Source organism: Bos indicus x Bos taurus, chromosome 3 (genome assembly GCF_003369695.1).
Source record: "Bos indicus x Bos taurus breed Angus x Brahman F1 hybrid chromosome 3, Bos_hybrid_MaternalHap_v2.0, whole genome shotgun sequence".
Classification (NCBI taxonomy): Eukaryota; Metazoa; Chordata; class Mammalia; order Artiodactyla; family Bovidae; genus Bos; species Bos indicus x Bos taurus.
Genome location: NC_040078.1, coordinates 86547845 through 86570888, shown reverse-complemented (window position 1 = coordinate 86570888; position 23044 = coordinate 86547845). Strand labels below are relative to the sequence as shown.

Genomic DNA, 23044 nt, shown 5'->3' with positions numbered 1-23044 from the left:
GGAAGATCCCTTGGAGAAGGAAATGGCAACCCACTCTAGTACTCTTGCCTGGAAAATCCCATGGACAGAGAAGCCTGGTAGACTACAGTCCATGGGATCGCAAAGAGTCGGACACGACTGAGCGACTTCACTTTCATTTTCAGACAAACCAGAGGAAAACAGATTAAGGAGTCTAGAAACAGACGTACTCATATATAAACAATTAATTTATTACCGGGGTAGTACTGCAGATCTGTGAGGTGTGTTAATTGGATATCAGTATGGGAAAAATTGGATGTTGCCCCTTACCTTATACCATCAAGTGAAAGTGACTCAGTCGTGTCCAACCCTTTACGACCCCATGGACTATATAGTCCATGAAATTCTCCAGGCCAGAATACTGGAGTGGGTAGCCTTTCCCTTGTCCAGGGGATCTTCCCAACCCAGGGATTGAACCCAGGTCTTCTGCATTGCAGGCAGATACTTTACCAGCTGAGCCACCAGGGAAGCCCAAGAGTACTGGAGTGGGTAGCCTATCCCTTCTCCAGCAGATCTTCCCAACCCAGAAATCGAACCGGGGTCTCCTGCACTGCAGATGGATTCTTTACCAGCTGAGCTACTAGGGAAACCCCATACATTAAAAATAAATTTCAGTGGATTTTATATACAATTTATAGACAATGGACTATTATTCAGTAATTAAAAAGAATGGCATCTTGCCATTTGTGCCAACATGGATAGACCTCAAGGGCATTATGCTAAGTGAAATGGATAGGACAGGAAAAGACAAATACTGTATGATCTCTCTTATATGTGGAATCAAAAAACAAATCCCAAGCTCATAAATACAGAGAACAGGTTGTTGGTTGCTAGAGGCAGGGGTTGAGAAGTCGGAGAAATGGATGAAGGAGGTCAAAAGCTAATGAAAAAAAGAAATGAGGAATGGATACCAAACTTTCCCAGCTAAGTTCTGATAACTGACAGTGGTTCAGTACTTCAGTGAATTGTGAAAATGACTTTGAACCCTTTCATCATTTGTATTTTTTGCATGTTCCTCCCTCTGCCATGGTAAGAGTAAAAGCAAAATTTACTAGTTTACAGGGTGTTTTTTTTTTTTTCTTTTCCATGGAAATTGCTTTTCTTCTCAGTAGTCTAGTTGTTTTTTTTTTTTTTTTTAATTTTTAACTTTACAATATTGTATTGGTTTTGCCATATATCAAAATGAATCCGCCACAGGTATACATGTGTTCCCCATCCTGAACCCTCCTTCCCCCTTCCTCCCCATACCATCCCTCTGGGTCATCCCAGTGCACCAGCCCCAAGCATCCAGTATCGTGCATTGAACCTGGACTGGCAACTCATTTCATATATGATATTATACATGTTTCAATGCCATTCTCCCAAATCATCCCACCCTCTCCCTCTCCCACAGAGTCCAAAAGACTGTTCTATACATCAGTGTCTCTTTTGCTGTCTCATATACAGGGTTATTGTTGCCATCTTTCTAAATTCCATATATATGCATTAGTCTACTGTATTTGTGTTTTTCTTTCTGGCTTACTTCACTCTGTATAATAGGCTCCAGTTTCATCCACCTCATTAGAACTGATTCAAATGTATTCTTTTTAATGGCTGAATAATACTCCATTGTGTATATGTACCACAGCTTTCTTATCCATTCATCTGCCGATGGACATCTAGGTTGCTTCCATGTCCTGGCTATTATAAACAGTGCTGCGATGAACATTGGGGTACACGTATCTCTTTCCCTTCTGGTTTCCTCAGTGTGTATGCCCAGCAGTGGGATTGCTAGGTCATAAGGTAGTTCTATTTCCAGTTTTTTAAGGAATCTCCACACTGTTCTCCCTAGTGGCTGTACTAGTTTGCATTCCCACCAACAGTGTAAGAGGGTTCCCTTTTCTCCACACCCTCTCCAGCATTTATTGCTTGTAGACTTGGATCGCAGCCATTCTGACTGGCATGAAATGGTACCTCATAGTGGCTTTGATTTGCATTTCTCTGATAATGAGTGATGTTGAGCATCTTTTCATGTGTTTGCTAGCCATCTGTATGTCTTCTTTGGAGAAATGTCTATTTAGTTCTTTGGCCCATTTTTTGATTGGGTCATTTATTTTTCTGGAATTGAGCTGTAGGAGTTGCTTATATATTTTTGAGATTAGTTGTTTGTCAGTTGCTTCATTTGCTATTATTTTCTCCCATTCTGAAGGCTGTCTTTTTACCTTGCTTATAGTTTCCTTTGTTGTGCAGAAGCTTTTAAGTTTAATTAGTTTAAGTTTTATCCTAAAAAATTCCAGGTTGCTAGTCAGATTATTTTTGTTCTTAATAAAGTTTGGTTGCATTGCTTGATTGATAACAGCCCAAATGAACTCCAGCCACACAGCTCCAAAGAAAAAGAATGCAGTAAAGAAGAAAAGAACACCTGTGGAGCTGCCAGAATCTAGGTTGCAGATTGGCAGATGGCAGAACGTGGGGAGGCCGTAGATGATGATGAGGACTGGCCAGCTTTGGGGGACAGCGCCCAGGGACAGCATAACAGGTGTGCCTGGACAATGCAAGGTTGGAAGGCCTGGCAAGTGGAAGCTGCTTCACATTGTCCGTTCAATTGCTGCCTCTGGTCCACACTGCTGATGGCCTTGGGAGTTATCTCTCCAAAGAGTGCTCAAAGAGATGCACTGACTTGGACACACTCCAGGTTTGCCCAGAGGTGCTTTGAAGTGATGGACTGGGTGTTATTTTTTAAATCACTCAAGAATTCTTCCCTTCATAATAAAGAACTTAGAAGGAGTGAGAGCAAAGTCAGAGTGAAAAAATAATATGAACACACAGCATATATCCAACAGAATTAAGTACCTGTGTGTACCGAAAAGCCCTGTCCAAGAATACCCACAACTCCATTCCTATACTCTCAGGGTTGGAATAAAGCATGACTTCCAGAGCCAGACAGCCTGATTCTTATTCCACATATCACCTGCTCTCTGTGACCACTGGTCATTACTCACCCTGCTGGCTCGCAGGTTCTTGTTTCCCAGATGGGTCTCATAACAATTGTGTGGATTCACTTCTATGATCATTTACAAAAAGCACCTAGAAGAGTTCCTGGAGCAGGTAAAAACTACACAGGTGTTAGCTCTTATTCTAATGGTGTTGTAGAGAAGACCTAAAGCTTTTCAGGTAGGCTGCAGCAAGACCTGGAGTGAGTGGCCACAGCCGAGTTAGAGGAGGCCTCTGATCACCAGGTCAAAGAGGAAACAGGCCCTCAGTGGGGAAGCCTGTCTGGACCCACACATGGTGAGACCCTTCTGCTCGTCATTGCTGTGCTCCTTTGGCAGCCATGGTCAGGCTGCCGGGTACCCCCATCCTTGGCTCCCAGGAGATTGTGAACCCTAGGAGGACAGTGATTATGTTTTTTCAGGTACTGTTTCCCCTGCAGTGCTAAGCATGCTGCCTCATGGAGAGCTGTGCTCAGTAAACGTTTATCAAATTGGATCCTACCCAATGGAGGAGAGAGAGAATATTATTCAGGGCCTAAGATGTGATCACAGCACTTTTCTTTCAAAACAAGATTGCCTTTTTACACTTTTACTTTGAAATCATCACTTCACTTTTACAAAGGAGGTATTAGAGGCTCAAGGAACTCAGCTCATTTGCTCAAAGTCATGTAGCTGGAAACATCTCTTTCTCCCTGAAGTCCAGGGCTCTTGCAGACCATCCCCCTTCCCCCCAGAGCCCAGGGCAGGCCCAGAGAAAGAAGAGAGGAACCTGGCCAGGGCTAACTATCCCAAGAACGTGGATGTCGGGAGCAGGTGTGTAGGTGGAAAGGGAGGGCTGAATGTTGATCTCTTGTCGTTTCATCAGCAGTTTTTGAAAAATCCCAGTGTATTCCTTGTGGGATTTTCTATAATTCATTTTTGCTCTCGTCTTCCACACTATTTATTTACCTAAGCCTTTGTTCTCTTTGAAACTATTTGAGCCACATGTCATTCATTCGCTGTGTTAAAACCCTGGACCCTTTATCCTGCTCAGGTTTTGTTTTGTTTTTCCTCTCTCCAGCTGCTCCGCATGACTCTCATCCAGCGATGGGTCGCCTTACACTCCCACCCCCACTCAGCCAGTAATAGGTCCCAGGAACAGAGGATCCAGCTTCAAAAATCTGTTGTTCTTTTTTGTCTGCTTGTTGTCTGAAGCGTGGCGCAAGGTTAGATCAGTCAGTCTAGGTGTAGTGAAGCCCTGTTACCCTCTCTGGGGGAGATCCTAGCCCCGTAGAAACTTGGCTGGTTTTGGCTCTGGGAGGGAATTCCAGGCTTTGAAGAATCTGTCAATGTTCAACTAACCCCACAAAACCTCTGGACATTTTTTGATGTAACCAAAACTCACACCAAGGGAGGAGGCACTGAGTGTGGCCTCAGAGGCTAGGGAGAGAGAACTGGGGAGCCAACTATGATATTTTCCTCTGAAATTTCAGGCCTCTTTCCCAGGTTCAGGTGTCCAAAAGAATCTGTCTGAGCAAGTCCCATCTCCCCTTAGTGTTGTCCTGAATCGTCTCACCAGTCTGCTCTATGTCTTTGAGGGGACTGTCCGGGTGATTACTTCCTTTCTCACCTGCGGAGTGCCTTCAGAGAATTTGATAAATGAGACCATTTGTCTAGGGCCAAGAAAAGATTACTGTCTCCCGGGAGAAGTTGGACAGTGATATTTATTTAGCAGTTTTTATATCCCAGGCACAAGGCTGCTTGCCTTACGTGTAGGGTGACCATACATTACAACTTGCTCAGGGCTTGGGATGGGGGCGTGCTTCCTGGGACACTGGGTGTACAGTGCTATTGTTGTTGCTGTTGTTCAGCCACTAAATCATGTCCAGTTGCAACCCCATGAACTGCAGCACACTAGGCTTCCCTGTCCTTCAGTGTCTCCCGGAGTTTGCTCAAACTCATGTCCATTGAGTTCAGGATGCCTCATCTTCTGTCGCCCTCTTGTCCTCCAGCCTTCAATCTTTCCCAGCATCAGAGTCTTCTCCAAGGAGTCAGCTCTTCGCATCAGGTGGCCAAGTAGATGCTGTTAGTCCCACCTCCCACCTGAGAAAACTGAGGCCCAAAGAGGCGAGTTAGCTTATGCAATGTGCTAAGTGCTTGTGCTTATGCACTAGCTGATGCTGCATAGTGCACACGTGGTGGACCTGGGAACCCAGTATAAATTGTCTGCCTTCTGATCCAGAGCCTGTCCAACCGTGTTCTTCACAATACAGGGTTGCATCTTCTTCAGATTCTGTAGGCCAGTAGTTCACATCATCTGTTTCTCTCTCCTTTGTCTTATCTGTCTATCTCTAGGCTACTGGAAATGCTTTTCCTTTCCTATTCTCTCCCCCTGCTGACTGAGGAGACTCCTGCTTCCCCTCCTTCAGGAGGTCCTTCTTGACCATCCAAACTAGATCAGGGGTCCTGGCTCCATACTTTGATTAGACAGGTTCAGATCTGAGTCACTGGTTGTTCCTTATTTTCTTGTGTCTGCCTGTGTCCCTTTTCTACCTCCTAGATCAGGATCCAGTAGTAAAAAAGGAAACAATTTTCATCTTTAGCATTCTTGCTCCTCACAGTGCCTGGCTTATAACTGGGAATCAATAAATAGCTGTCAAATTAACTAACTTATAAAACATCAGAAGGCAACTGTGTGATTTAGTCTCACAGTTTTAGATCTATGTAAGGACTTATTCCAGAAGACACATTTGTGATACTTGGACCAGCTCTCTTAATTTTATTTCTTTTACTTAGATGGTAAGTGATTTTTGTGACTTAACTTGGCTATTTGGATTGGATTTCAACTTGACCCTTTTCCATGTCTAATGCCCGTGAGTGAAAAATTGTTTTTTATGATGTCACAGATGAGAATGTCCAAGTCATCTAGAGGCTGTGTTGCGGTTACGAAGAAAGGAATTTCTGAAATCAAGCTTTTGCTTAGTCTTTACTGTGGATTTTGCCAGTGTTCTCTGTGTCTCAGATTTCCAAGCTATTACATATTATAGCCTACCTTTGAGATTTGATCTTTCTGGGTAGAAGGGAGAACAGAGGAGTGAGACCCACATACAATTATCTGAGGGTCTCTTCTTTGTTCTCTGACCTTCCTAAAGCTCTTGTTTTGGCGTCTGATGGGTGCAAGTCTTGGACAAGTGTGACATTTAGAATCGATGTTCGCCATCACCAAGTGGTACTGTACGAAGAATGATCCTACATGTTATTGTGGGTTTAAGGAATATAAATAGCTTTTAGTTCATTATCAGCAGTGTTTAAAATGTTAGCCTGGATTGTTCCTACTACCTGGTATCTCATCTTTGTGATTCCCCTGAGCCCTCAATTATGCTGTCATCAGTTGTACACACAAGGACAGAAAACAAATGTTCCAGTCACTCTCTGTAGGCCCAAATCCCTCTGGCAGAGCATGCAGCATGCTGAGAGGGAATGCCTGAACAGTCGTGCCAAGCCCTGCTTTAACGCCGAAGACTGAGATTGGTCAATAGTAACAACGATGGCAGAACTATATGGAGCAAACTGTGATCCGGGTACCAACCTGCTCACCTTGTCTTCACAATAGCGCTTGGAGCTACATTCTGTTATCATTCCAATTTCATAGGCAAGGGAACCGAGGCCCAACAAGGTTAAGTGACTTGACTAAGCTGCAGACTTGAAGTCAGGCAGTCTGATTCTAGAGCACTTGTTCTTCACCATTATGCCTGAAATAGTGCAGATATCTTGTAAAGTCTGTTCACATCTCATTTAGGCAAAAACCTTTCCTATTATCTTTCCAGTTCTGTGGATGGGGGCATGGCCTGAGGGGAACAGAGATGATGGCAGTGTCAAGGTGTGCGAAATTTCTTTGTAGAAGTTTTACCTAGGATTTTTTTTTTAAAGATACACCTACTTTAGGATTTGGACTGGATGCATTCTAAGTGACATTTCTTTCAAAGCCAAAGTGATCCTTCATCAAACACTGGGATCACAGAAATCTTTTCAGCTGTTTCACTCCCCTTCATTTGTTAGGCTTGAGATGAACCCTTTGGGCTTGCTGTGGTGGATTATGACAGTAAATCCTGAAAGAGATCTGAGTTCAGCTCTGCTGTCTGTGAATATTTGAAATTCCTGTAAGTGGTTGGAAAGAAAGGAACTAGTTTCTGTAGCTCCATGAGATTTAGCATTGGGTGGATCTGTGTGTTGTCTTCCCCCGCTCTGACTCTGAAGGACCTTGAATAAGTTCCTTGAACAACTTTTGGTCTCATTTTCTGAGTTACTAAAACAGTGTGATAACAGCTACCTCTCGAGATCATTTTAAGAATTTAATACAATAATACTTGTAAGGTCTGAGACATAATACAGTGTTTCAATAATCAGAAGGGTCTTAGGACCTTTATCTTTACCAGTGATTTTGACAATTCAAAACAAGGTGAGTTGTGAGGCTCCAGTAAGATTTTTACCATCACTTATAAATTGTCCTTCAAAACTCTTTTATCTTTCACTGTCAGTCATATTTAAGACACAGCGTATCTGCCCATGATTAAATCCACTACCTTTATCTAGAAAACATCTTGTGTTTCACTAATATTATGTATACCTTGTACAACATGCCATCATTCATTTATTAAACAACAGCCAAAATTAGTGGGCCTTCCCTGGCCTCAGTCTGCTCACAGTCTGGTAGAGGGAGACAGCTGTGCAAACAAGTACATGACAGATACAAGAGGCTTGACCAGTTCTCCCTGACTGGGGTGTTCAGGGGGATGGGGGAAGTCACAGTCTGGAAAGACTGCTGATGAAAGAGCTGGGTCTGCACCCTGGAGCCCATGTTCCCCTGGTAGATTGTTGGGGGATGGAGTGTACTAGGGGAAGAACGTTCCAAGGAGAAGGAAGAGCATGAGGAAATGTTCAGTGGCCTGGCTGAGCAAGGAGCATTCAGGAATAAGTAGGAAATCTCTACATTTGTGCCAAGCACACCTGATGGTCCCATTTGTTGAGTATGGGTAGAGTCCACCTACATCTCACTTAATCCCCACCCACAGCAATTTTGGAAGGTAAACATTGTTATCCAGAATCTTTAGATTTGGAAATTGAGGTTCTAGAGATCAAGGCTTTTGCCTAAGAACATGTTAATGGGGTTCAAGGCTAAGTCTGAAGACAACAATAATAGCAACGATAATAAAAACAGCAAGCATTCATATGGTCCTCAGCATGCTCTAATACAGCAGCCACTTAGCCACATGTGCTACTGAAATTAATCAAAATGGAAAATTCCGTTCCTCAGTTGCACTAGCCACATTCTGAGGGCTCAGTTGCCATCTATGTCTGGTGACTGCTGTATTGGAAAATGCAATTACAGAACATTTCTGTCATCTTAGAATGTTCTCCAGACAGCACTGGTATAAGCACTTTACACATATTAACACATCTAATCCTTACAACTATCCGATGAGGAGGATACAATTATTCAAATTGTACAGATGTAGAAACTAATGCATAAAGGAGATAAGAAACTTAACCAAGGGCCCCTGATGAACAAGTCCAGGTTTTTAAGCACTCTAGTGCCAAACCCATCTATTATTTTCTATATAAAATGAATGAATATTCATAAAAACAACAGAATTCAGTATCTTCTTGTGTAGAAACTAGTGTCTGGTCCTCTGCAGAAAAAATCCTGGGAGCTTACAATTATTGAAAAATCTTTGGTTACACAAGGCTGGTGGTCTTCAAAGATCCTCTTCCTGAAGAACCTCTAAACCCCTTGGCTGGCTTAGTCAAACAGCTCATTTGATGAAATTTATCAGTCAGTTTATTCCTCCACATGGCCAATTCAAGAGTCTCAAGTTCATGCAGTCATAGGTAATGTTCAAATTCCTTCTCATCCTTTTTTTCTTCAGAAAGGTACCTGGGTTGTTATTTTAAGAGCATCATTTTCAAGATGTAAATCCATCTAAAACAGACCTTTTTATTTTTCAAACATAAGAAAAACTCTTCAGACTAGGAGAGTTAAAACTCCTAATTGAGTCCTGCTCCCGCCTCTAAGTAGCTAAATAAACTTGAGTAAGTTACTTTACCTCTCTTAAATTGTTTCTTCAACTGTGATCTCAAAATAACACATATTACAGGATTTTTAAAAAAATCTTCATGAAGGGTACAGTGTTTAAGGATGCTTTGCAAACTATAAAGTACTTTATGTAGCTATAAAGTATGAGATAATTACAGCACAAACGCTAGAGCTTGGGATGCTTTTCTTCTGTAAAACCCTTTAAAGTTTTCAAAGCAGTTGTGGTTTGATAAATTACAGGATAACCAACCCACTGTTAATCATAACATTTGCAAAGTCTCTTTTTTCTTTGACAGAAATAGAGTCGATATTCAATAAGTGTTTGGATGGAGGATGGATGTTTGGTGGATGGGACAGAGGGAGGGAAAGAGTACATAAGGGAAAATAAGACTTGTTCATGGATTTTTAATTCTCCCTTTTTAATTCTGTGTTTTTAAAACACATTTCTTGATATGAACTAAAGGGGAAAAGTCATTAAATAAGAGGCCCTGAATTGATTCATTGACTCAGTAAGCTGTTTGTTTTTCATTCAACAAAAAAAATTTTGTTAAGCAACTACCATCAGCTGAACATTGTGCAAGGTTCAAGGAAAATGCAGTTGAATCTCTCAAGGTTTTTGTTTTTTTTTTTTTTGGTGCCTATTTCTTCAGCTGCTAATTTTGCTTTTTAAACTTTCTGAGGAATGCTGAATTCACTGACACTTGCATGGTCATGTGAAGGGCCCCAGCAGTGCTGAGAGCTGTGCTTGTCAAAACCCCGTCTTAGGAATTGTTTCCTGATGTACACATGAGGCCCATGATCCCTCTATGGGTTGTGAAATGTGTTTATGCAGAAAAGAGAAAGCTCCTCCTCCCCTCTGTTGCTTCCTGGACCTTGGACCTCTTTTCTCCGGGTCGGCACCTCCAAGCTTTATGTGGCCAAAGACAAAATGAGGGATGCCAGGGCTGAGACTCACGTGGTCTCAGCAGCATCAGCCCTTGGATCGGATCTGTTAGGCAGAGTGCTCAGAACCTCTCTGGAGGGGAAACCAGGCAATCCTTGCCTCTCACTGGTGCTGTGCCAGCCTGGCCTGAGATTTTCTATGTTCCCTCGGGACTTGAGACTATACCTTCTTGGGAGGGATTTCTTTCAACCCTCCTATTTCCAGGCCAGGTGACACTTTTTCAAAGAATCAGTATTTTCAAAGAATCGTGTATGTTATGTCCTGAAAATGGCTGAAAAAGAACCTCCATTTGTGATCCACTTCTCTCCTAGTGGATGTGCGGGAATAGTTCAGACTTTCGGGTGGTTCATGGCAGAACTTCAGCTCAAACTCAGATTTTCAAACTCGAAACCCATGGCTCTGAGTAAATGGTCCCTGGTGAACTGACACTTATAAATATATTTCCTTTGTATAAGATGATTATCACATTATAAAGTGAGGGATTCTAGAAAGAACGGGTTTTAGGGTCAGACCAAATAAATTCAAGATGCCACATCCTGGCACTGGTCTTATACCTCTGTGACCTTGGGCAAATTACTTTGCTGCTTCTGTATGTGTTGAAGGGAAGAAAGAATATATGTTGTGAAGGTTGTGAGACAATATTGAAAGACTTTAATGCAATATCCAGCCTATCCTAGCCATCTGATCAATTTTCTAAAAACGTAGGAAGAATACAACTGTCTCTTGAGAAGAGTTCAGAGGATACTGATGATGCTGGATAGTGATGGTGGTGACACAGCACCCATTAATCCAAGTTTTATTTTTAAGCATTACCTCTATATCACAGCTTCCATGTGATATTGTTATTTTCTGCATGTTATAGCAGACCTTACTGTCTCCAAATCCCATTCTTTTTTTTTTCTAATATGTGACAGCAGCTTTTAAATCATTTCTTATTTTTTAATTTTTATTGGAGTTTAGTTACTCCACAGTGTTGTGCTAACTTCCCACTGCACAAGCAAGGTGAATCAGCCATATGTATACATATATCCTATCCCCTTTGGATTTCCCTCCCATCCAGGTCAGCACAGTGCACTGAGCAGAGCTCCCTGCACCACACAGGAGTTCCTCATTAGTCATCCATTCCATAGACAGCAATGCATATAAGTCAGTCCCAACCCCCAATTCGTCCCATTCCCACCCCGCCCCAGTGTCCACACATCTGTTTTCTGTGCCTGTGTCTCTATCTCTACCCTGCAAATCGGTGTGGCTGCTATGAAGAACGTTGTGGAGATTCATTCTTTTTTCATTGTAATACACTCATTCTCAGATTCTAAGCCTAGTAATATCAACAATGAATCTGCTAATCAGGAAACAAAGAAATATTTTCCACAAATTTCTTCTCTTACCTTGCATAACTCCCTTTCAGGATTGAGGTGCCCTATAAGATAACCTTTGCCCATGCTTTATATGTATGGGACCAATAAAAGCAGTCATCAGCAGGAATTCCTTGCCCATGCTTATAACACGGTGGCCCACCTATGGCCAACCCCTTTTCCAGCAAGGATCTCGGGATCAATATTGTAAGGCCCCAATATTTTGAGGTATACAGATGAGTAAACATTGACTACCTGGTTATCCGATTTTTATTTTGGAGAAAAACCTAGACCCAGCAGTTCGAAATCAAGCTACCTGGATGGGATTCCCAGCCCTGCTTCTGGTGAGCTGTGTGAGCTTGGTTCAGTTCTCATTTCTAAGCTTCAGTTTCTTCCTTTGTAAAAATGAGAATTTTAATAACACCCATCACACTCAGTGGTTGTAAGAATAAAATGAGACATGTACAGAAAGAGGGGGCTTCCCTGCTGGTTCAGATGATAAAGAATCTGCCTGCCAATGCAAGAGACCTGGGTTCAATCCCTGGGTCAAGAAGATCCCCTGGAGAAGGGAATAGCTACCTATTCCAGTATTCTGGCCTGAAAAAATTCCATGGACAGAGGAACCTGGCAGGCTACAATCCATGGGGTCACAAAGAGTTGGACACAACTGAACGACTAACACTTTCACAGAGAGAGAGACTGCCAATACAACTCAAATAAAATGATCTCATATCTAGGGTTTCTTTCTGTCAAAAGTCTTTGTGCCCTGGATGGGGAAATTTATCACCCAGGATTTCCCAGAAAAAAATGTAAAGCACTGTAAGTATATACAAAAAAACAGGGAATTTAATACATAAAAATGGTGACTTAGATTATGAAGGAGCTGTAAAGGGTTATATTCCCTGCAAAGCAAGTCAGGGAAATAGCAAAATGGAAGCCATTGCCACCCCTTGCTGGAGGGACATAGGAGGAGGTGGTGTAACCAGAGGCATAGTGGTCCACATGGGCCGAGTGGGAGTCTCGGCCCTGTCGGCACAGCTGAAGTCATGAAGTAGCAGCCCCTTGACACGAGGGGAGTAGGGGAGACGCAATCTGGCTCTCCAGTGCCTTAAGCCTTCAGATCTCCTGGCAGGGCCCTGATTGGGTGGCCTAGTCCCATGGGTCACACGGGTCTGGGAAACAGGGGTCACAGGGGCAGCCACATGATGCTCAGGACTTAGTGAAACCCCTCAGGCCCAGGACTCTTCCAGCCGTAGTCCCAGACTTCAGTCACTTGGTAGCTGGGACCTAATTCCTGTGATAACACAAAACAGGCTGTGATAACCAACACAGAGACTTACAAAGAGGCTTTTCCTCCACCAATGGGCCTCTGCACAATAACTGAGGTTCCAAGTCGCTGTGCCCAAGAAAGTAGAATATAGAAAAAGCTTTAGGAGAAAGCCTAGAAAGTTGTTGGCATGCAAGAGACCTCGTAGTGGCCCACTAGATCCTGCTTTCTGGAAAAGCCTGCTTGTTGAGCAGCCACAGCCTTCAGTAGCTAAGGATCTGTGGCTTGAGGATGGACCTTCACCCTTTCACATGCCTGACTCCTGCAGAACTCAGCATAGACCCCCTCCTTGGAAATCCCCTGAATCCCTGAAGGTGAGCTAAGCTGCTGTGCAATTCTCCTCGTCCGCCTTTCTTCTACTTCTCTTTATCCCATTTCTCCTCCTTCTTCTCCTTCTCTTTCTTCTTCTTTGATTATTTTCTTAAAATTTTGTAGCATATAGCTGATTTACAGTGTTGTGTTAGTTTCTGCTATGCAGCAAAGTGAATCAGTTACACATACATCCACTCTTTTTAGATTCTTTTCCCATAAGGGGCATTGCAGATTATCAATCAGAGTTCTCTGTGCTATAGAGTAGGTCTTTGTAGTCAGTTTAGTTCAGTTCAGTCACTCAGCTGTGTCCGACGGTTTGCAACCCCATGGACTGCAGCACATCAGGTTTCCCTGTCCATTACCAACTCCCAGAGCTTGCTTAAACTCATGTCCATCATAGTCAGTGATGCATTCCAACAATCTCATCCTCTGTTGTCCCCTTTTCCTGCTGCCTTTAATCTTTCCCAGCATCAAAGTCTTTTCTAAGGAGTCAGTTCTTTGCATCAGGTGGCCAAAGTATTAGGGCTTTAACTTTAGCATCAGTCCTTCCAGTGAATATTCAGGACTCATTTCCTTTAGGATTGACTGGTTTGATCTCCTCGCAATCCAAGGGACTCTCAAGAGTCTTCTCCAACACCACATTTCAAAAGCATCAATTCTTCAGTGCTCAGCTTGCTTTATGATCCAACTCTCACATCCATACATGACTACTGGAAAAACCATAGCTTTGACTAGTTGGACCTTCACCAGCAAAGTAATGTCTCGGCTTTCTAATAGGCTGTCTAGATTTGTCATAGCTTTTCTTCCAAGAAGCAAATGTCTTTTAATCTCATGTCTGTAGTCACCATCTGCAGTGATTTTGGAGCCCAAGAAAATAAGGTCTGTCACTGTTTTCATTGTTTCCCCATCTATTTGCCATGAAGTGATGGGACCAGTAGTCATGTATGGATGTAAGAGTTGGACTATAAAGAAAGCTGACTGCCAAAGAATTGATGCTTTTGAACTATGGTGTTGGAGAAGACTCTTGAGAGTCCCTTGGACCTCAAGGAGAGCAAGCCAGTCAATCCTAAAGGAAATCAACCCTGAATATTTATTGGAAGGACTGATGCTGAAACTGAAGCTCTGATAGTTTGACCACCAGATACAAGGAACTGATTCACTGGAAAAGACCCTGATGCTGGGAAAGATAGAAGGTAGGAGAAGAAAGGGACGGCAGAGGATGAGATGGTTGGATGACATCATCAACTCAATGGACATGAGTTTGAGCAGGCTCCGGGAAATGGCGAAGGACCAGGAAGCCTGGTGTGCTGCAGTCCACGGGGTCCCAAAGAGTCTGACATAACTGAGTAACTGAACAACATACCAATCCCATTCTCCCAGTTTGTCCTCCTCCATCCCTGCTTTCCCCCTGGTAATCACGTGCTTGTTTTCTACATCCGTGATTCTACTCCTGTTTTGTAAAAAAGTTGAATATGTGTGTTTTTTAGATTCCATACATAAGTGATATTATATGTTATTTGTCTTTCTCTGATTTATATCTAGGTCCATCCATGTTGCTGCAAATGGCATTATTTCCTTCTTTTTGTGACGGAGAAGTATTCCATTGTATACACAAATACACCGTATCTTCCTTATCCATTCATTCTTGATGGACATTCAGGTGACTTCCATGTCTTGGCTGTTGTAAACAGTACTGCAATGAACATCAGAGTACAATCCGTTCAGATTGTACTTTTCTATGGATATATGCCCTGGGGTGGGATTTGTTGGATCACATTATAGTTCTGTTTTTAGTTTTTTAAGACACCTCCATATTGTTCTCCACTGTGGTTAGAGGCCCTGCAGTTCTTCCTGTCCCATCTGATCCCTGCATTTCAATGTTCCATCTAGGCTTCTCCTTCCCTCCCTCCCACAGGACTGTGAGCAGCACTAGGACAAGAGCTGTCATCTTATCATCACGTCCCCCACATAGGAACTTTCACTTCCTACTGTGTACTAGCCACTGTGGTCGGTGCTGGGGATCTAAGCATGTTTGCAAGGCAATGCCAGCTTCCAGCAGCTTTTATGATTGCAAGAGAGACAGATGGGGTGCAGTAATTCTGTAAATTACCAGTGTCTTGTGTGTTAGGGAAGTCCAAGAAGGTGTCAGAGCATCTTTCCTGGAGGAGCAGGGAAGCCTTCCGAGGAAATAACATTTGAGTTAGGAAGGAATTGGAGTTCACCTGGCAGAGAGGTTGGGGAATGGCATTTCAGGCAGAGGGCAGAGTGGATGCAGAGGTCTGGAGGTGGGAAGGAGCACTGAGGATTAGACATGGAGCGTGGGGCAGCATGGCCCAGAGTCCATGAGGCGGGAAGGAGCTGTCCTCTCCCACATCCCAGCCTCTGTGCTCTGCCCTGACGCTCTCCACCTCCTGCCTGTGTCCTCACTGGGAATGTTTCCGTGTTTGCATGTCCCACGTATAAAACCCAGTATGTTGTATTATGTGTTGAAGGTGCTCATTGAATGAATGATGGATGACCCAAGGCTCTAAACAGTCTAACTCCCCCCTTGCATTTGTAACTTCACCTGCCCAGTAAGTATCAAGGAACACAGTCCATGTGGAGGAGCAGCCTGAGCTTATACCATTTATGGGACACTCTCTGCCACCTGGCATTCTTTCAACAGAAACTTACTGTTAGTCACTCTACCCTTTACACTGAGAGTTCTGGAAAGAGTAGTATTAAGAATGCTGACCCAGAGATGCTGAGAAGATCCCGTCATCGAATGATTCTATTGCCTTCTTTGAGATTGAAATGTGATGGGTTAAACTAGGTTCCCTTCAGCCCTGTTTCTTACTAGCAATGTGATCTTGGACAGGTCACTTCACCAAAACATAGGCCTTCCCTCTTTCACTAATGTGTGGTGTTAATAGCATCAGCGTGACAGGCTTCATATAAAATGAGACTATACTTGTAACTATTCAGCACAGTGCCTGGTAGTTTGGGACCCAAACTCACTGATAAGCATTGCTTCTATCATTCTGTTAGAGTCGCTATCATTATTCCTGTGTTCGAGACCATACACTGTGTGTGCTGGTGTGTGCCAAGTCGCTTCAGTTCATGTCCCGCTCTTTGCAACCCTGTGGATCATAGCCCTCCAGGCTCCTCTGTCCATGGGTTTCTTCAGACAAGAATACTGGAGTGGTTTGCCATGCCCTTCTCCCGGGGATCTTCCCAACCCAGAGATCGAACCCAACCCAGTTCTGTTACATCTCCTGCTTTGACAGGCAGGTTCTTTACCAGAAGCCATACCCTGACCAGAGAAAGGCAAAAGTAGACAGGCCTCTTAGTTCCCCTGGCAGGCTGGTATGCTCTTTTGGTTTCTAGTCGAGACTGGCCTACACCTGGAATGCCTTCTCAGCGTTGTTTGGTGTTAAAAAATAAATTAATTAAAGAGTGTCTTGGGTGTGTTCTAGCTTTCTTGCTTTCTTTTTTAAGAGGATTCCGTTTTGTTTTCTCACAGGAGTGATTGGAGCAGATGTGAAGGGGCACGGCCTCGCCTGTGAGGGACAGCCGGTGACGTCACGGCTGGCTGTCATCTGTGGAACATCTTCTTGTCACATGGGCGTGAGTCTGCCGAGCGGGTGAGGGCGGGGCCGCCACACTCAGGTGGACAGCCCAGCCAGGGGGGAGATCTGAGCTGCTGGCTCCTGGGCCCCCTCAGCAACTTCTCTTTCTGTCGCCTGTGCCATGTCGAGTGGAAAGCACAGCGCTCCTTCCAATAGCCTTGCTTTGATTTGCCAGATCTTTTTACAGGGGTCAGATTTGTAAAAAGTGTAAAAAGGCATGAACCCACCTTTGACATTACCCGGGCCAGAAAGCTGAGGGGCGAGGAGTGAAATCGGATCCAGAGATGGCAATGCCTCACTCCCAGACAATCTGTCCCTAATGGGTAGCCAAGTCTTCTCTGCACAGAGGTGTCTGTTTCCCTTGGCAGCCAGGCTTTCCCTCAGTCAATATAAATCCATCTCCCTGGGAGCGGTCTGATGATGTATAGAATTAGGCTGCATATCATGACTTCAAAAGCACACTGATAAGCAATTTTCACTCTGTTAATTTTTCTCCATGAATTAGTGGAAAGGCTTTCTCCAAGATTACAGTTAAAATTTAGTGCCTGCCCTAAAATTTATATCTTCTTTAAATGCCTGAGTCTGAAAGCATTCCATTTCGATAAGTACCCATTTCTACCATATTTTTATTTAAAAGGCATTACTCTGTTAAAGTTAGATGGACGATCCTTGGATTTTTCCCAGATGAGTAAAATAGAGGGGAGCGTTGGGGGAGGAAGAGGAAGGCCTAGAGACAGGAGGAAGGGTTAGAGGGGGATCTGGGATACAGTCCAGGGCAGAAACCCTACCACAGTGGAGGAACTCGTAGGCCCTGAGAAACTGTGTTTTGTTACTGTGGGGACCAATGAGCCTGTTATACCATGTAATACTTTGGTTGAGTAAATATTGATACATTTATTTATCCACTGATCCTTTGCTCTTGTGCTAAACCCTGGGGACATAAGCATGATATGAGTCTTCCCATTGGTGAGATAGAATGATAACAGGTACTATGGTACAAGGCCCCTTGGTGTAGATTCAGATTGAACTTGAGAAGCTGAGCATCTAGTATGCAGCAGACATGGTGTCAGGGTTCTCACACATTTCATAGAGATGATGGGGCCACCGGACTGGTTTCCAATCCCAGTTCCTCCACTTCCTAACGATGGGCCCTTAGACAGCATTTAGCCTCTCTGGACCCCGGATTCCTCTGTGAGATGAGAGAGTTAGAGTACGTGTCTCATAGTGCGGTGAGGATGAATCGAGGTGTGCGCACAGGGAGTAAGCACTTTGCCAGGGCTAGCTCCCCATCGCTAGCACTGGTGTGCTGGGCAGAAAGGATACAGTGCCTGCCTAGGAAGGGTCCAGGCTTAGAGACAACTTCCTAAGAGGACAGTACACTGGACTTCTTAAACCTCCTCAAAAAAATTTTCTTCTGCTTGTTTCTGTGGACACACTTTTAAATGGAACTTCTTGAAAAGTCCTGGCCTCTGTCTTTCCCTCAGCAGCCCTGTCATAAGGCTTGGCTGTCCCTGAAGGGAGAAATCTACGGAGGCCTAAGGCCACCGTGAGCTGGAGGGCAGGAGGTGCCCACCAGGACACTCAGCCCTCATCTCCCGCTCTGTGAGTCTACACTATCCAGCTTGTCTTCACTGAACACTGTTTTAAGCCTGTTGCAATCATCTCCCATTTTCACAGGGACACGTCTAACCTGGTTTCTCCTATAAAGTCTTAAGTATTGAATACTTTTACCCCACTCAGTTTGGATTTGTGAGCAACAGCAAATCTGTTTGAACGTGAGTCTATGACATCCCCATGTCTTAATTTCCTGGTGTCTTCATGGAAATGGTGCTGGCTTGTTGTATACCATCTATTTTACAAATTAAGCAACTAAACCCTAAGAAAGACCAGACATTTTCCCAAGGTCACAAAACTTACGCTGGAGCTGAGAACGCAGGTCTAACTCTGCCTGAGTCCCACATGCATCCCCTCGGTGCCTTCCTGTGCTGTGCACAGTTTTAAAGGGCCAGTACTGGAGTGGAGCGAGCTTGGGCTTCAGAGTCAGACAGGTGTAGGTTTGGACATCTGCTCATGCACATTTTGACCCCATGACCTGATGTGAGCTACTGAAGTTCTCTGAGCCTCAGATTCTTGATCCATCACACTGAGGGTGAGGATGCCCATCTTAAAGGGTTGCTGGGTAACATGAGTTATGTACATACATCCCCTATGCATAATAGACACTCAGAAATGGTGGAGATTCTTATTACACTTCCCTAGTGATAAAAAAGGCTCACATGAAGCAACTGTTGGGACTTTAACAAGTTTGATGGGCAGCTGCAGTTGGTTGCAATGAATGAGAGCCATAAAATGCCGGTTTATTATGGTCGTGTTGTGCTGGAAATAAAGTCCCCACCCCCACCCCGCTTTGTACTTGGGAGTGGGAAGGGACCTCCTGGGCCAAGGGGATTAATCATCAGCTTTAATGTTATGTGGTGAGGGCGAGACTGTGGTCATGCTGGCATCGGAAAATGCCTTTGATCTGGCTCAGGTGCTGGGCGCCCAGCGAGCCAGCAACAATGACACCTTTGTGAGGTCTCGGAGAGGTGCAGGTCTGAGGAAACACTCTCCAGGAAGCTCAAGGACCCTCTTTGTTGTGGTTCTGGCAAGTAAAACCACCAACTGTCAGGAAAAATTCTCCAAACAGAACACAGGGACTAGAGGGGTCTGTGGGGTTTTCAAAAAGTGATTTCCAGCTTGGTCTGAAGGATTCTCTTTCTTCCTGTCTCCTCACTGCTGATGTTTCTAATTCTAATTTTGATTGGGGCAAAACTCCCAGGAATATTTTGCATTTGATCCAGGTTGCCTCTTTCTAGGTCACCCAGAGTGAATGAATGAAGGAATGTCCAAGTAACAAGTCCTTTAGAGTTGCCTTTCTTCACGTCCCTGTTACTTCCAGGAATCTAGAGGAAAAAGCCTGAGGTTGAACATAAGCCTTACTAATCAGGCCTTTGATATTTTAGAAGATACAAGTGTGGGCTGCACATTTATCTTCCTTGTAGATGATTTAATTAACAAGGAAAAAGAATACTGTTCTTTTTTTAACTGCATGAAAGCAGAGCTGCTTGTTCAGAGTTAATTACTACCAAGTCACCAAAACCCAAGATCATACGCAGCAGGGGTGAGCCAGAGGTTGAAAAGTCATGGGGTCAGATGGAGCTGATCCCTGCCATCGCTCCCAGCACCCCTTTTCTCGAGCTGTCAAGTCAGGTCGTAACTTGGCAACCTGTCTTCAGTCAGCATGACAGATGGGGAGAGGACCCTGGGGCGGAGGGTGGGGAAGCATTGAAGAGGTAAGGTTTGAGCAGAACAATAGTTGGTGAGACCTAGGAATTACATCTGCATCTTAAATCACTCAGAACTGAAGTTTTTTCATTTTAGGTGAATGTAGACCTGATGATTAGCTATCACATAGTGGGTGTAATTTCAAAGGCAGGCTCTTACATTGCCTTTACCGCTCACTTAGGTAAGATACTTCATCTTTTAGTACCTCTGTAACTTCGTCTGTTTTATGTGGGCAATAGTATTTACATAACATTGTTTTGAGGATTAAGTGAAGTAATGTTTGTAAGCAGTTTGGCACTGTTCCTAGCACCATATACCAAATATGGCATTATTGTTAAAAGTGATTCAAGAGCCAACTCATTGGAAAATACCCTGATTCAGGGAAAGAATGAAGGCAGGAGGAGAAGAGGGTAACTGAGGATGAGATGGTTGGCTGGCATCACTGACACAATGGACATGAGTTTGAAGAAACTCCTGGAGTTAGCTAAGGACAGGGAAGCCTGGCATGCTGCAGTTCATGGGGTTGCAGAGTCAGACACAAATTAGTGGCTAAACAGCAACAACAGCAATGCTAGAATGATCCATGTGACAATGGGTTCAAATTAAAAACATCAAGATAAACTCATGTTGAGTTTATTGTAGATCTCAGATGCATATATATAGAGAGAAATATTTATAGACATATGTAGGTATTCAGTTTAGTAAACCTGCATTTCCTAGCTGTGATAGTGGAGGGGTCTTTCAAACAAGGACACCCTAGCAGCTAGTTGCTACAAGCACTCCTGGTGCCTAGATCTTCATTTCTAATACTGTTTTCCAATAAAAAGTATCAGGCCTTCTTGGAGAAATGGTTGATTCTAGGACCTCAGATATGCAGAGGACACCACCCTTATGGCAGAAAGTGAAGAAGAAAAAAGAGCCTCTTGATGAAAGAAGAGAATGAAAGAGTTGGCTTAAAGCTCAACATTCAGAAAACTAAGATCATGGTATCCAGTCCCATCACTTCATGGGAAATAGATGGGGAAACAGTGGAAACAGTGTCTGGCTTTATTTTGGGGGGCTCCAAAATCATTGCAAATGGTGACTGCAGCCATGAAATTAAAAGATGCTTACTTCTTGAAAGGAAAGTTTATGACCAACCTAATTCAATTCAGTTCAGTTGCTCAGTCATGTCCAACTACTTGTGACCCCATGAACCGCAGCATGCCAGGCCTCCCTGCCCATCACCAACTCCCAGAGTCCACCCAAACCCATGTTCATTGAGCCGGTGATGCCATCCAACCATCTCATCCTCTGCCGTCCCCTTCTCCTCCTGCCCTCAATCTTTCCCAGCATGAGGGTCTTTTCAAACGAGTCAGCTCTTCGCATCAGGTGGCCAAAGTATTGGAGTTTCTGCTTCAGCATCAGTCCTTCCAATGAATATTCAGGGCTGATCTCCTTTAGGATGGACTGGTTGGATCTCTTTGCAGTCCAAGGGACCCTCAAGAGTCTTCTCCAACACCACAGTTCAAAAGCATCAATTCTTCTGCGCTCAGCTTTCTTTATCACCCAACTCTCACATCCATACATGACCACTGGAAAAACCATAGCCTTAACTAGGCAGACCTTTGCGACAAAGTAATGTCTCTGCTTTTCAATATGCTGTCTAGGTTGGTCATAACTTTCCTTCCAAGGAGTAAGCGTCTTTTAATTTCATGGCTGCAGTCACCATCTGCAGTGATTTTGAAGCCCAGAAAAATAAAGTCAGCCACTGTTTCCCCATCTCTTTCCCATGAAGTGATGGGACCGGATGCCATGATCTTAGTTTTCTGAATATTGAGTTTTAAGCCAACTTTTTAACTCTCCACTTTCACTTTCATCAAGAGGCCCTTTAGTTCTTCACTTTCTGCCATAAGTGTGGTGTCATCTGCATATCTGAGGTTATTGATATTTCTCCCAACCAACCTAGACAGCATATTAAAAAGCAGAGACCTTACTTTGCCAGCAAAGGTCCATCTAGTCAAGGCTATGGTTTTTCCAGTAGTCATGTATGGATGTGAGAGTTGGACTATAAAGAAAGCTGAGCACCAAAAAATTGATGCTTTTGAACTGTGGTGTTGGAGAAGACTCTTGAGAGTCCTTTGGACTGCAAGGAGATCCAACCAGTCCATTCTAAAGGAGATCAGTCCTGAGTGTTCATTGGAAGGACTGATGCTGAAACTGAAACTCCAATACTTTGGCCACCTGATGTGAAGAACTGACTCAATTGAAAAGACCCTGATGGTGGGAAAGATTGAGGGCAGGAGAAGGTGATGACAGAAGATGAGATGGTTGGATGGCATCACCGACTCAATAGACATGAGTTTGGGTAAATTCCAGGAGTTGGTGATAGATAGGGGGGCCTGGCGTGCTGTGGTCCATGGGGTCGGCAGCCCAACCCGGACACCACTGAGCAACTGAACTGAACTGAACTGGGGACTGAGGCAGGAAATAGACAAGATGATCCTAGAGTATCTTGCAGTAGCACCAAAAATAAAGAAATGTTAAAAAAAGAAAACACTGTAACAATTTGAGGGGACCTCCCTGTTTGCTCAGATGGTAAAGAATCTGCCTGCAATGCAGGAAACCATGGTTTAATTGTTTAGATCCCTGCATCAGGAAGATCCCCTGGAGAAGGGAATGGTAACCCACTCCAGTATTCTTGCCTGGAGATATAAATAAAGTGTATTGGATTATAACCCAAAGTGTCACATATATATTATGAATATGAACCCATACTGATATAAATAAGTAAACAGAAGAGACAAATCTCCCAGGCAGGAGAATTCCAAATAATTTATGTAGATATATACCCCCCCCCCCCACGAGGTGGAGCATGACTTCCTACTCTTAAAGCATGAGCTACACATGGTAACTTTCTTTCAAAGAGGAAGGACAGTACAAAAAGGGGGAAAAAGAATAATTTTGCAATGGAGAAATCTGAGCGCTAACTTTAGCCAGGTGATCAAGGTCAGCACCAACAGTGATAAGTAATGTTGATAGTATGTACTATTGCCATGATGTGAGGAGAATGGCACTTTATCTCTGTTATCTTCCTCCCCCAAACCATAACCGTAGTCTAATTAATCATAAG

At 43.8% G+C, this 23044-nt stretch overlaps 1 protein-coding gene across 9 annotated transcripts in view; it reads left to right on the top strand.

Annotated features, from left to right (window-relative positions):
• The window catches only part of FGGY (FGGY carbohydrate kinase domain containing), a 504128-nt gene that overhangs the window by 274144 nt on the left and 206940 nt on the right, over positions 1 to 23044 (top strand). For all 9 annotated transcript variants that reach the window (XM_027537095.1, XM_027537097.1, XM_027537099.1 and 6 more), the window contains one exon: positions 16503 to 16606. In XM_027537095.1, coding sequence (XP_027392896.1) covers positions 16503 to 16606 — 104 coding nt within the window. The remainder of the gene's footprint in view (positions 1 to 16502; positions 16607 to 23044) is intronic.